This window comes from Brassica oleracea, chromosome C1, assembly GCF_000695525.1.
Source record: "Brassica oleracea var. oleracea cultivar TO1000 chromosome C1, BOL, whole genome shotgun sequence".
NCBI classification, from domain to species: domain Eukaryota; kingdom Viridiplantae; phylum Streptophyta; class Magnoliopsida; order Brassicales; family Brassicaceae; genus Brassica; species Brassica oleracea.
This window is the reverse complement of record NC_027748.1, coordinates 38,037,133-38,048,566: the sequence shown is the minus strand read 5'-3', so window position 1 is coordinate 38,048,566 and position 11,434 is coordinate 38,037,133. Positions and strand designations below refer to the sequence as shown.

Below are 11,434 nucleotides of genomic sequence, written 5' to 3'. Positions count from 1 at the left end.
TTGGATCATGCCAGACTTGACATGGATCATGCCAGACTTGACGTGGATCATGCCAAACTTGACTTGGATCATGCCAAACTTGACTTGGATCATGAGGGTTCCCAAATTAATCGAGACTTCTCTTTCTTGGTCCGTTTGGCACGAACCGACTGTTCCAATGATCGAGCCAATGGACTAATCCTCATGTCCGACTCCCTCTTGGACTTCTATCATTCAGATTTCTCTAAGGCACGAATCATCCACTATCTGAAGACTTAGACCATCTGCATCAGTGAACTCCATGGGGAGTTCACACAGTTTTCGAAAAAAAAAAATATGAAAATAAACAAAAGCAATGAACCTGCCTCTTGGGAGTTCACTGCACTGAACCCGGATCATCACTGTAGCGCGGGCCCCACGACACGTGACGGCCCGCGATTGGTTCGATTAATAATATTTTTTTTTTAAAACAAAAATCAAACAGAAAAAAAATAATAATAAAAAAATACTTTGTGAACCCCTTTGGCCACATCAGTACACTGCTTGATCAGGCCACGGACTGTCCAGACCGTCCGCGTTCGTCCAGCTCCTTACCGCGGCGACTTCAACTTGATCGAATGAATCTAGAGATCAGCCGAAGAGTCACATCGACCAGATCTGAAACTGAAGAGTTTCTTGACTGACCTTCCACATTCTCAGTCAATTTTGTTATTTTCTAAGTGTTTTTATTAATGTCTTTCATTTACCACAAGTACTATAAATATGTAAACTCTTCTTCATTATCAACCAATCAATTTTCCCCTTAAAGTTTATGAGTTTATCTCTTTGTTCTTTGCTTAGAACAGTTCTTGTTTCTTTGTCGAGTGATTCTCCAAATAAACATATATTTCCTTGTTGGTCTTGACGTCACATTCCAAACCACAATCGAAGCCGGTAGTATCATAAGGCCTTTCCGCAACCTTGTGTGTCGCCTATCAAACCATCAGATCTCCCTACTTTGGCGAGTTCATATCCAAAATCCTGTTGAGTGATCCTTGTCCGAATCTAGGACGTATCATGTGCTATAGGCGACTCATACTACAAAATTGACCCCTAAAATTATTACTCTGATTTTTAGCTCCAAGTTGATGCTTGACTGGCCTATAGCCAGGCACGGCTCTGGAAATCAATATCTGCAAGGCATAAAGATGTTCCTTAAAGGAAGAGAAAACACACATAAGAAAGCAGAATCCACTACATTAGTACTTTGATCACTAAAACTTAAATTCAAATCTATATTAATTAATGCTTTTAACTTAGAAAAAAAAAATTAATTAATGCTTTTATATTTCGAATCTAGATAATCAATCAAATTACTATCACTAATAGTATTATTTTCTCAATTTCCAATATCTAATTCTATTGTTCGATACAATAATACAGACTCCGAAAAATAAGTAACAAACCCTGAATTACAATATGAAATAGAATGAAATTAATAAAAAATATCTCATTTCTGTATGTTATGTAATCTGATTGTAATTATATTTAAAAGATGCAGAATATATGTGAGTATAATTCCTTTACATTACAAAACAAGATTTTGACGAATAATGTTTTCACTAGATAATGTGTTTAATTAGCTTTGTATTGTGCCAGATGAAAATTGTGTGGGGTCTCTCTCTCCTTAGTGAGAGAATTTTCTCTCTAATCCTTTAACCTTCTTACCAAATTTCATCTTTCAGAAGATTAAGAGTTGATTTGTGGGAGAGAGAGTCCGTCATTTTTGTGTACCGGTTTCGGTGTTCCCGGCCGGTCTTGGACTCCGGCGTTGCATAAGCTCCTCCGATGAACGTCCGGCTTTGCCTCTGGGAAGCGGTTGCTTCCATAGCACCGTCTTTGCCGGCTTTTGTCTCCGGGAGGTGATGGTTTCTTCACCATCGCTTTCGCCGGCTCTCTTCCGGGGTTCTCCCGATATCACGATCTACGATTCCGGGCTTTTCTGTTTTTCCTGCCTCTCGATCTGATACTCCGATGGTTTCTTCATCCCCAATCGTTTGGGTTGTTGCATCTTCAAGCTTAGATTGATCTATAAAGGTGTTTGTACTTCCATGCAAGTAAGTCGGAGGTTTGAAGATCGATTGTAGGCGGTTAATATCTTCGTCGATTCGTAGATCTGCCACATCTGACTTCGCGGCTCGAGCTTTAGCGTTGACCGTTCTGGTTGAACGGTTCGTCTCGTGTTCGTCTTCGCCGTCGACGGTGATCTGTCGTGTCTCCTTGCTGGCTCCGGGAGAAGATAGAAGGCTCTCGTTAGGACGCGTGTTCATTGGTCGCCGGACGACCGGACACGTGGTGGGGTGAGTCGGATTTCTTCTTCAACGGTTTTTCTCTTAGGGCTTACGGCCCAAGGATGTATTGTACAGTGGTCCAGTTGTTCTTTTGGGCTTTCGGTTTTATGTTGTATCGGACTTTGTCCCTTCTGGTCTTTCTCCCGATAATAAAATTACTAGTTGACAAAAAAAAATGTGTTTAATTCACGAAAAAGAACTCAGAAGAAACTCTAATAAAATGATTAAAAAAAAGTGTAACTCTATATATAGTTGAGCCTACTTTCTCATTCTCTCATCCTTGAATCTGATTGGCTTCTGTCCCCTATTACCCGCAGATATCATTTTAAGGTTTATCTCAGTTCTGTTTTTAAAGTTTGATTTTTTTTTTTAAGTTTGTTTTTCAGTCTATAGAATCCCGGTTCCATCGGTCCAACAGAATTTACATTACTTTTTTGTTGATTTAGTACAACAAAAAACATTCTTTTGGGTTACAAAAGAGTTCATAAAGCGTCTGGGCTAGTGGAGATCGGTCTGATCAGCGATCATAGCGGGTCGTAACATAGAGAAGAAGGCATCGATAGATGCACAGCTTCAGCAACTGGTTCCTGCTAAAATGAGTGAAGACGATAAGCTTATCGAGTATGATGCTCTTCTCCTCGACCTCTTCCTCGACATTCTCCATGATCTGCACGGTGAAGATCTACGTTAAACGGTAGACAATAGCCTTTTTGAATCGATTACCCATTTTCTCAGATTGCACAAATGTCAAACCTTTTTTTTTGTTTCCATGAATCTTTGTTGGTTAATCTGCAATAACTTGTGAGACACGGAACCTTGATATTGATCATGTGCATATAGATTCAAGAGCTGTACGAGCTCTCTGCTAAGTACGAAGGCAAACATGAGCCTAAGAAGCTTGAGGAACTAGGGAAAGTCCTTACCAGTTTGGACCCTGGTGATTCCATTGTTATCTCCAAGGCTTTTTCCCACATGCTTAACTTAGCCAATTTGGCTGAGGAGGTCCAGATTGCTTACCGCCGCAGGATCAAGAAGCTGAAGAAAGGTGATTTCGTTGATGAGAGCTCTGCAGCTACTGAATCTGATATCGAAGAGACTTTCAAGAGGCTTGTTTCTGACCTTGGTAAGTCACCTGAAGAGATCTTTGATGCATTGAAGAATCAGACTGTTGATCTGGTTTTGACTGCTCATCCTACTCAGTCTGTGCGTAGATCTTTGCTTCAGAAGCACGGCAGGTTAGTTTTCTTACTTTCTAATAGTGTTATAAAAATTGATATAGACACGCCGAATCGAGTCTAAACAAAACAATTTTTCTTGAACGATTTTTTTATAAAAAAAAACGGCTTATTGTTCAAAAAATCGGTTTAGACAGCCTGCCTAAACAAAATACTTTATAAGGTGCCTTACCACCGCCTACCGATTTCTTGAATATTGCTTTCTATTGAGATATCAGTGAGACAACTCTTTTGACCTTAAAATGATTTCTCAGGATAAGGGACTGTCTTGCTCAACTGTATACAAAGGACATTACTCCTGATGACAAGCAGGAGCTTGATGAATCTCTGCAAAGAGAGGTAAGTATGACTTGATGAATCTCTGCAAAGAGAGGTAAGTTACTCAACTTCACTGAGTTCTAACATCTTGATTAGTGGATTTTTTATTTAAAAAAACTCTCAACTCTTGGTTTAGATTCAAGCTGCATTCCGCACAGATGAGATAAAAAGAATGCCACCAACCTCACAAGATGAAATGAGAGCATGAATGAGCTATTTCCATGAGAGAATCTGGAACGGTGTCCCTAAGTTCCTTCGCCGGCTCTGAAAAACATTGGGATTGATGAACGTGTTCCTTACAATGCCCCATTGATTCAGTTATCTTCATGGATGGGTGGTGACCGTGATGGTACATGTGTTTCCCTTTTGTTCACCCTCTAACCATCTTAAATGAATTTCAGGTAATCCTAGGGTCACACCTGAGGTTACTCGAGATGTGTGCGCTTGTTGGCTAGAATGATGGCTGCCAATCTCTACTACAACCAAATCGAGAATCTCATGTTTGAGGCTTCTTGCTCAACAAGATACAGCTTTTTTCAACTCTCTCAAGATTCTATTGATTTATTCATTTTTTCTTCTTGGCAGTTGTCTATGTGGCGTTGCACTGATGAGTTCCGTGTTGCGGCTGATGTGATCCACAGGAACTCAAGGAAAGATGCTGCAAAGCATTACATAGGTTTGAATCACAAAACTTTTATGCAGATTTATTTTTCCTTTCTCGCAAGATCATAAAAAGAAACACATTCTCAAGTTATATTTTCTAACTCGATGCAGAGTTCTGGAAGACAATACCTCCAACTGAGCCATACCGTGTGGTTCTTGGTGATGTGAGGGATACACTGTATCACACACGTGAGCGCACTCGTCAATTGCTGAGTAATGGAATCTCTGACATCCCTGAAGAAGCCACTTTCACCGATGTGGAACAGGTAAGAAACATGTACTAAGTTGTTGTCTGATTCCAACATGTTAGTGTGCGTACTATAATTTTTTCTGTTTATGTAGTTCTTGGAGCCTCTTGAGCTATGTTACCGATCACTATGCTCATCTGGTGACCGTCCAATAGCTGATGGAACCCTTCTTGATTTCTTGAGGCAAGTCTCTACCTTTGGACTCTCCCTTGTGAGGCTTGACATTAGGCAAGAGTCTGAACGCCACAACGATGTCTTGGATGATATCACCAAGCACTGAAACACCGGTTCCTCTTACAGAGACTGGTCTGAAGAGCGCCGCCAAGAATGGCTTCTAGCTGAGCTAAGGGGCAAACGTCCACTCTTTGGACTTGATCTTCCCAAAACCGAAGAAATAGCTGATGTCTTGGACACATTCAAAGTCATATCTGAGTTGCCTTCTGACTGCTTTGGAGCTTACATTATCTCCATGGCAACTTCACCGAGTGACGTCCTTGTTGTTGAGCTTTTACAGCGCGAGTGCCACGTGAAGAAGCCACTTAGAGTTGTTCCACTCTTTGAGAAGCTAGCTGATCTCGAAGCAGCTCCTGCTGCTGTTTCAAGACAGCTGCTACTCTTGAGCATGGGATGAACCCTCCAGTTTCGCCTAAACCCGAGTGGCGCGCTTTGCTTGATGGAATGGTTGTTGTTGCTACCGAGGAGTATCGATCTGTGGTCTTCCAAGAACCTCGATTTGTCGAGTACTTCCGCCTTGTAAGTATTCACGTTTGTCCCCAAGATTTATAGTTCAGAGTGTTATAACCGTTTGGTTTTGGTTTTGTTAGGCTACACCTGAGCTGGAGTATGGACGTATGAACATAGGAAGCAGACCATTAAAGCGAAAACCGAGTGGTGGGATTGAGTCTCTCCGTGCGATCTCGTGGATCTTTGCTTGGACGCTAACGAGATTCCATCTTCCTGTATGGTTAGATTTTGGAGCAGCTTTCAAGTATGCTATCAAGAAAGATGTGAGGAACCTCCACATGCTTCAAGACATGTACAAACACTGGCCGTTTTTCCAAGTCACCATTGATCTTATTGAGATGGTGTTCGCCAAGGGAGACCCTAGAATCGCTGCATTGTACGACAAGCACCTCGTCTCAAAAGATTTATGGGCCTTTGGAGAGAAACTCAGAACCAACTTTGAAGAAACCAAGAGCCTCGTCCTTCAGGTATAAAGAAAACAGAGTCCTCTGTTTCGTATAACAAACCATAAAAACAGAGTCCTCTGTTTATGACTAAAATCCATTTTGTTGCAGACTGCTGGACACAGATACCTTGAAGGAGACCCTTACTTGAAACAGAGACTCAGGCTGCGTGACTCTTACATTACAACTCTGAATGTCTGTCAAGCCTACACATTGAAGAGAATCCGTGATCAAAACTACAATGTGACTCTGCGGCCACACATTTCGAAAGAGATCATGCAATCAAGCAAATCAGCACAAGAGCTCGTTACGCTTAACCCGAAGAGTGAATACGCGCCTGGTCTTGAGGACACTCTCATCAAAACACCGGTTAAGTGAGTTTGAGTCACTGAGAGAAAAACAAAACTTTTGAGTGTCTTTCTTTTATATCTGTCCTTTTTAAGAATAATGTTATTACGTTTTGGATTACAGTTTACTTTATGTATCCACCGTTGAAAAATGTTTTAATTTTCCTGGTGTGTGAAACTCTAATCACGGTTCTGTTTCTTGAAGTGGAAAACAAAAAAACAGAGACAGTGATTGAATATTAAATTTTATCTTTGTTTGTCTTTTTGTTTCTCTTCTCTGTTTCGCAGTACCAGAATCATTAACAGTTGTTGATACGTTTCTACAACACGTGTAGTTTGCATGCACGTCGTTTAAAGTCTGAAATGTGGTCCCTGTAACCGGCAGGAATGATTAATCGAACCGGGATGTTAAAGAAGGGAGGTGCGCGAGGAAACGACACGGTTTTTTGTTCTATTTAAACATTCGGCACGTACTTCCGTGTCTACATGTATGGTATACAGTTCCCACACTCTACTCCTGCTAAAGATGAGCGAGTGCTAATCACGCGTCCTTAACCATTCTGTTTATAGAGGAAAAACCATAGACTCAGACAAAAATGTTTTAACAACATGAATGAATGTGTCTCTCTATTTATTTTCTATGGTTCCATCACCTTTAAGTAACAAAAAAATTCTGTATGTGCAAATGACTCCTAAACCGAGCAATGAATGAATCAAATCTGTAAACCTAATCCTCTAGACTCTTGAGAGATTATTGACAAGTTTTCCTCATTTTTAAATGAAAATAGTAACGTGTTTGAGAGAGTTTGCTAAAGGCTATAGTGCCTCACTGAACTCTCCAGTGCTTCCTTGCTTGGGCACACAATCTCCTTCATCCGAGTCCCAAGTTTGTAAATCTTGAATGTTGGTACAATTCTCACTTTCTCTGCATCACCTACTCCAGGACATCTCTCAATGTCCACCTATTGAAACATCACATATAAGTTTTACTTATTTACATAAATATATATGTTCAAAGTTTTTGTTATTTACCTTGAGGAAATGTAGAGATGGGTAACGAATACATAGTGCGTCCATGAAAACAGACATCTCTTTGCATTGTCGGTCAGAGACTTTCATAAAAAGTACAACGGAAACTCCTGCCACCATTTGAAATATTTAACAAGTTAGTAAGGAAAGTTCTCTGACTGTAAACAAGTTTGAAAATGTCGCGTACCGGGACGGGTTAATGCAGCTTTGAACTCTTCGAGGGTAGATATCTCCTCAACTTCACATCCAAACTCCATGTTTAGAACCACTCCACCGCGGGATCTCTTCAATGCAACTTGGGCGTGAAACAAAGATTCAGCTATTTCTCTGTCGTAAGATAGTTCCTTTCTTAAGGCTTCATAATCGCTCACTGCTTCATCCCATCTCTCCAGCTACAACAGTTTCACAGGAAGAAACTTTTAGAACAAGTAAAAGATCAAAAATTAAGTCATACCACATATATATATAGATGTTACCTTGCTGTATGATGCAGCCCTTTGACGACGAATCTTTGTGTAACTAGGTAAAATGAGCAATGCGTGGTTACAGTCTTCTATAGAGCTCTCCCAATACCCAACTTTAAAGAAACACTCTGCTCTATGACCTAGTAGAGTAGCATTGTATTGATCAAACTTGAGGCCTTCTGTATAAGCTGCGATTGCTTCAGTGTATCTTTCTGATTCATAAAGTTCGTTACCCCGGTCACGCGCCCTAACTATCAGTCTAACGTTTCTATACAATGCTTTAATCTCACTGTTTCGTGGATCGATCTCTGAAGCTTTCTCTGTGAATGTAACTGCGTTTTCAAACCTACAAGAGTTTTGGCGTCTGCTTGTTATACTTTTTTTTCAACTCATTAACATAATAATAAACCAAGATTCAATCAATATCTAACCTTCCTAGAGCCAACTCAATCTGAGATTTGACAAAATATATGTAAGCTTGGGAGATCATATCGAAAAACCGAATCTTTAAGAAAGATGCTGGCAATAGTTCCATGTTGGGGGAAGATGCTAGTATTGTTTGAGCCTCATCAAGCCGTTGGAGTTTCAGTAGTGCTTCAACTTTACACATAACTAGCTGCAGTTTTTGAAATAAATATGATTATTGTTAAGGTTACATAAGGTTAATACAAGAATACTTGTTTTATTTACCTGAGGAGACATATCAGCTCCAGACTCCATTGCTGCACTTGCTTTTGTCAAAACAACATTCCATAGACCGCGTCTTCTTGCTTCTGCGCATTTGTTCAAGTGTCTATCAACTTGTTGAAGCACCTTCACCACCATGGGATCTGATGGTTCCTCCACACAGAACAAGTGCTTCCCGGCACTATCAACTTGACCTAATCTGCAACCAAAACAAATACTTCAATATCCTTTCTTGATCAAGAATCTATTAGGCAATTCAATTTTACCTAATAAGCAACGTGGCTAAACGATGACGAGCCCTTGCAAGATTCGGATCCAATTGAATAGCTTGTTCACACTCAATCACAGCTTCACCAATCCGACCAAGACCAGACAATGCAGCTGCCCGGTTGCTATGGTACTTCGCATTGGTCGGTGAGAGCTTTAATGCTCGGTCGTAAAACTTCAAAGCATCAATGAAACAACCTTTCTTGAACATTTCGTTTCCAAGTCTCTTTGCTTCTTCTGGGTTCGGACTATTCATCACTCTTTGCCACGACGTATCTACCTCGGAGCCACCGGTAGAGCTACTAGCGATTACAAGTGTACCGGAGGAAGAAACTGACGTTGTCGGAGAATAGCTGTTTCCTCGGACAACGCTGCCGTATCCGTACGATTTGGAACCTGGTCCAAGTACCATGCTTTTGGTAACTCCTTGAGTCATCCCTGTAATATGAACCTTCCCGGACGGGATAATATTCCCGGCGGGAACGATTTTGACCGGCTGCGGCGGCGTAGTGGAGCTTTTAACCGGTTGTTTTACGGTAGTCAAAGCTGAGTCTGAAGCTAAAGAGCTCCGACATGCTCTCGGATTCCCACTCGCGGTCTTTGGGATGTTAATGCTCGACCGAACTTTAACTCCGGCGGAGGCACTGCTCGACCTCCGATGTGCGGCGGCGGGAACGGTGGACTTTAAAGATTTAGCGGCGGAGGAAGCCGTGGGCTTATAAGATTGCGCGGCGGATGTACAGCTCAACTGAGCGGCGGCGGGATTGTTAGTCGCAGACTGAACGGCGGAGGAAGTGGAAGGCTTACATTTCGCGGCGGATGGATTTGACCGGCGGGAATCGGTTTTTGTCGTGACCGGAGCATGTCCACCACGGCCCGTCACCGATTCAGACGAGCTAGAATTGAAACTACTGGTGCTTGTGGTGGTTGCCGCCGAGGTGAGTCCACTCGGCGGGGACCGAAGCGGAGTTATCGGTGATCCACAATCCGCATTAACAGTTTCTGATTTATTATTTTCGAAATGCAATGATCTGCGGCGAAGCTTATCGGCGACAGTGTCATGTTCGAGAACATGTTTGATATGCTTCAACATTGTGTGTCCTCTCCAAGGTGAGATTATGAAAAGAAGATCGCTTAAAGTCTCAAACTTTCTCTATGGATTCAATGAAAAGTAGAGAAATCAAGAACAATGACCGTCAATGGCTGGACACGATAGAAACGACGGTGAATAAGCTCCGATCAATGCACCGCCGGGAAAGCAGAGAGAAGGGAAAAATGGAGAGCTCGCTATGTAACAGGATCGAAGCAAAAGAATGAATGCAATTGTGTTTCTAGAGAGAGAAAGAGTTTCAGAGGAGAATAGAACAGGAAGGAGACGAAGAAGAGCGAGTGAAACAAAAATAATAATAAATTATTTGTTTTTATTATTTTGTGTGTATTTCAGCGACTTGACACACACACATATAAAATCTGATTTATCTTCTCAACTGTTCTTATAAAATGGAAAAAAGTGTAAAATTAAAGAAAAATCTTACACCGTACGAAGATATTTAAATTTGTTATTCGTTTTTTTTTTTCCATTGTTTTAAACTAGATATTTGCCTAGTCAAATGAAAACTAATGTCGCTATTGATCTAAATTAAGATTTGGTTATAGGCTTATAGCTATTCTTTTAATATTCAGAATCCAAAGTCTTGACTAAATCCTTCTCGTAGATTGCGCTCGACTATGTCCACGCAACACTGAACACTCTACTATGCTTAGTTATAGGTACTCAGACTATATTTGATATGACTGATCTATAGGAAATATGATTTTTTATTAAATGTTGACAAAAATAGGCTAAATCTTTACAGTATTTCTAATGGTTAACTTTTTTTTTTTTAATTTGAAGCTCTTAAAAAAATGAAGCAACCTATTTTTCAATAGTTTGCTTCATGTTTTTTCTAAAAAAAAATTCTAAATATATTTGTATCATCATTGTATAATTAATTATTAATAATATTTTATATTTTTCAAATTTACTAATTTTATCTATCTATTTTGCTTTAATATTAATTCGACCTGACTGCTAATTATTATAAGTTAAAAAATATTATATGATACAATTATTACACATAAAATAAATAAACGAAATTTTTTAGATTTTATAAAGAAACACTAAATACATATATCTTTTAAGTGATTAGAAAATGTATTTTAGAACAAAAAATAAGTTTATTTTATTCTAATTTTTTTAAATCGAACATAAAATTCTAAAAAATTAATAATTTCATGTTCTTCGTTATTAACATTCAGTTAGATAAAATAATAATATAAATTTTGAAATTAATTGAATGACGTTTGCACTTCTAATTTGTTTAACTACAAAATAGCAATAAATAAAAATTAAGGATTAGTATATCTTTGAATAAGTACTGCTCAGCTCTTCAAAATTAGAAAAAATGAAAAAAAACAAATACCATTTGAGTAAAAATGAAGCAAAAAACAAGAAATGAAGCACCATTTCAACTGTTCTTATCTCTTGACTTTGGCTGCCCCACTTTTCTCGAGCCAGACTTCTAATTTTTTTATTGTTTAATTTATCAATTTCGAAAGAATGTCTTGTCAATAAAATATAGCAGTGTGAAGTAAATAAATGATTGAATAATCTGCGATTCTGCGTACTTGGCTTTCTTTC

The 11,434-nt window shown here is 39.5% G+C and overlaps 1 protein-coding gene and 1 pseudogene across 1 annotated transcript; one reads left to right on the top strand and one right to left on the bottom strand.

Annotated features, from left to right (window-relative positions):
• The first annotated feature begins 21 nt into the window (after positions 1 to 21).
• On the top strand, positions 22 to 6,338 carry LOC106339330 (annotated as a pseudogene).
• A 555-nt stretch (positions 6,339 to 6,893) lies between these two features.
• On the bottom strand, positions 6,894 to 10,134 carry LOC106328264 (TPR repeat-containing thioredoxin TTL2-like). The gene is made up of 7 exons (XM_013766676.1): positions 8,754 to 10,134; positions 8,491 to 8,686; positions 8,232 to 8,416; positions 7,813 to 8,146; positions 7,524 to 7,728; positions 7,340 to 7,446; positions 6,894 to 7,269 (listed from the first exon to the last, which is right to left on the bottom strand). The coding sequence occupies exons 1-7, from the start codon at positions 9,845 to 9,847 to the stop codon at positions 7,117 to 7,119; spliced, it is 2,274 nt and encodes a 757-aa protein (XP_013622130.1). The 5' UTR covers positions 9,848 to 10,134; the 3' UTR covers positions 6,894 to 7,116.
• Positions 10,135 to 11,434: the final 1,300 nt, after the last annotated feature.

Bases quoted from the DNA above. Each gene is read 5' to 3' on its own strand.
- LOC106328264 (XM_013766676.1), bottom strand. From the start codon at position 9,847: ATGTTGAAGCATATCAAACATGTTCTCGAACATGACACTGTCGCCGAT. The intron at 7,729-7,812 runs GTAACATCTATA...AAACTGTTGTAG, and splicing joins GGGCTGCATCATACAGCAAG to CTGGAGAGATGGGATGAAGC. The intron at 7,447-7,523 runs GTACGCGACATT...AAATGGTGGCAG, and splicing joins AGCTGCATTAACCCGTCCCG to GAGTTTCCGTTGTACTTTTT.